At 27.1% G+C, this 1,371-nt stretch overlaps 1 protein-coding gene across 1 annotated transcript; it reads left to right on the forward strand.

The window, feature by feature from the left end:
• Window positions 1-155: 155 nt before the first annotated feature.
• On the forward strand, window positions 156-1,219 carry LOC126909937 (cell adhesion molecule DSCAML1-like; the record flags this gene model as incomplete). Its single annotated transcript, XM_050692343.1, has 2 exons — window positions 156-443; window positions 661-1,219. Coding segments are annotated over 2 exons (599 nt in total), but the record flags the coding sequence as incomplete, so codon positions are not given.
• Window positions 1,220-1,371: the final 152 nt, after the last annotated feature.

Raw genomic sequence — 1,371 nt, forward strand, 5'->3', positions numbered from 1 at the left:
AATTCATAAAAATAAAAATATAGATTTATGTATTTATTGAATTACTAAGTATTAAAATCATTATACAATGTTATTTTTAAGAATGTGCTTTAAATTAAAGAGGCAACGCAGAAAAACGTACGTTTTATAGTGAATAATAGCAACTATTATTACAGTGCGGCCAAAAATATTACCGTTTAGTTTTGGCGATACACCTAGTAGTGCTGGTAATTCTGTACAAGTTGCATGCACAGTAACAGAAGGCGATAAGCCTTTGCGTATAAGTTGGAATTTTTATGGAGAAGAATTATCATCAGACATGGGAGTTAGTACTATGGCTGTTGGGGATTCAATGAATGCTTTATTTATATCATCTGTAGCCCCTTCAAATCGTGGAAATTATACATGTGTTGCAAAAAATCTTGCAGGATATGATTCTTATACGTCACAACTTTTTGTCAATGGTATCAATTAACTTATATATAATTTTTTATCTATGTGATTCATTTGCAACTATCCTTATCCAAGAATATCCAACTGTTACAGTAAAAAATAAATTTTCTTTCAGTTAAGTTACCAAGATTAATAGTTATTTTTTTTAATATAAGTATATCAAATAATACAATTATAGTATAATTAAAAAGTCTCAGAAATTTATAAAACAATTTTTAATAAATTAAAATAATTTTGTAGTACGACCAAAAATATTACCTTTTTCTTTTGGTGACACTCCAAGTAATGCTGGAAATACCGTGCAAGTTCCATGTACTGTAACGGAAGGTGATAAACCTTTACGTATTAGTTGGAACATTCATGGTGAAGAATTATCATCAAATATGGGCGTTACAACTATGCCTTTTGGTGACTCAATGAATGTTTTATTAATATCATCTGTAGCACAATCAAATCGAGGATATTATACATGCTTAGCTAAAAATTCTGCAGGACATGACTCTTATACGGCTCAACTTTTAGTTAATGGTACCCGATAAACAGTGAAATTAACGTAGCTAGATTTATTGCAACTGTTCTTTATCCTGATTATATCCAAATTACTTTCAAACAATTCCAAAAACTTCATTGCCTAGAAATTTAACCTAATATAAACTTCCTGTGTTGGTACATTTTGATAAATTTTATTGATCAAAATCGTTTTAAACTTAAGTTAGAAGTTTTATCCTCGGATCAAATTGTAATATTAGGTTAGTTTTACCTAAGTAGTAGTTTAATGAATTAAGTGAAAAATGAATACTAATTATATAATATAAATACTATATTAATTGAAAAAAAATTATTTTAATTAAAAACGTCTAATCTACAATTTATAACTTAAATAATGATTAGAAAACAAAATTAACTTTTAATATTTCATGTATAAAAGTTATCTCAACT

Source organism: Daktulosphaira vitifoliae, unplaced genomic scaffold (assembly GCF_025091365.1).
Source record: "Daktulosphaira vitifoliae isolate Bord-2020 unplaced genomic scaffold, ASM2509136v1 Scaffold_2399, whole genome shotgun sequence".
NCBI classification, from domain to species: Eukaryota; Metazoa; Arthropoda; class Insecta; order Hemiptera; family Phylloxeridae; genus Daktulosphaira; species Daktulosphaira vitifoliae.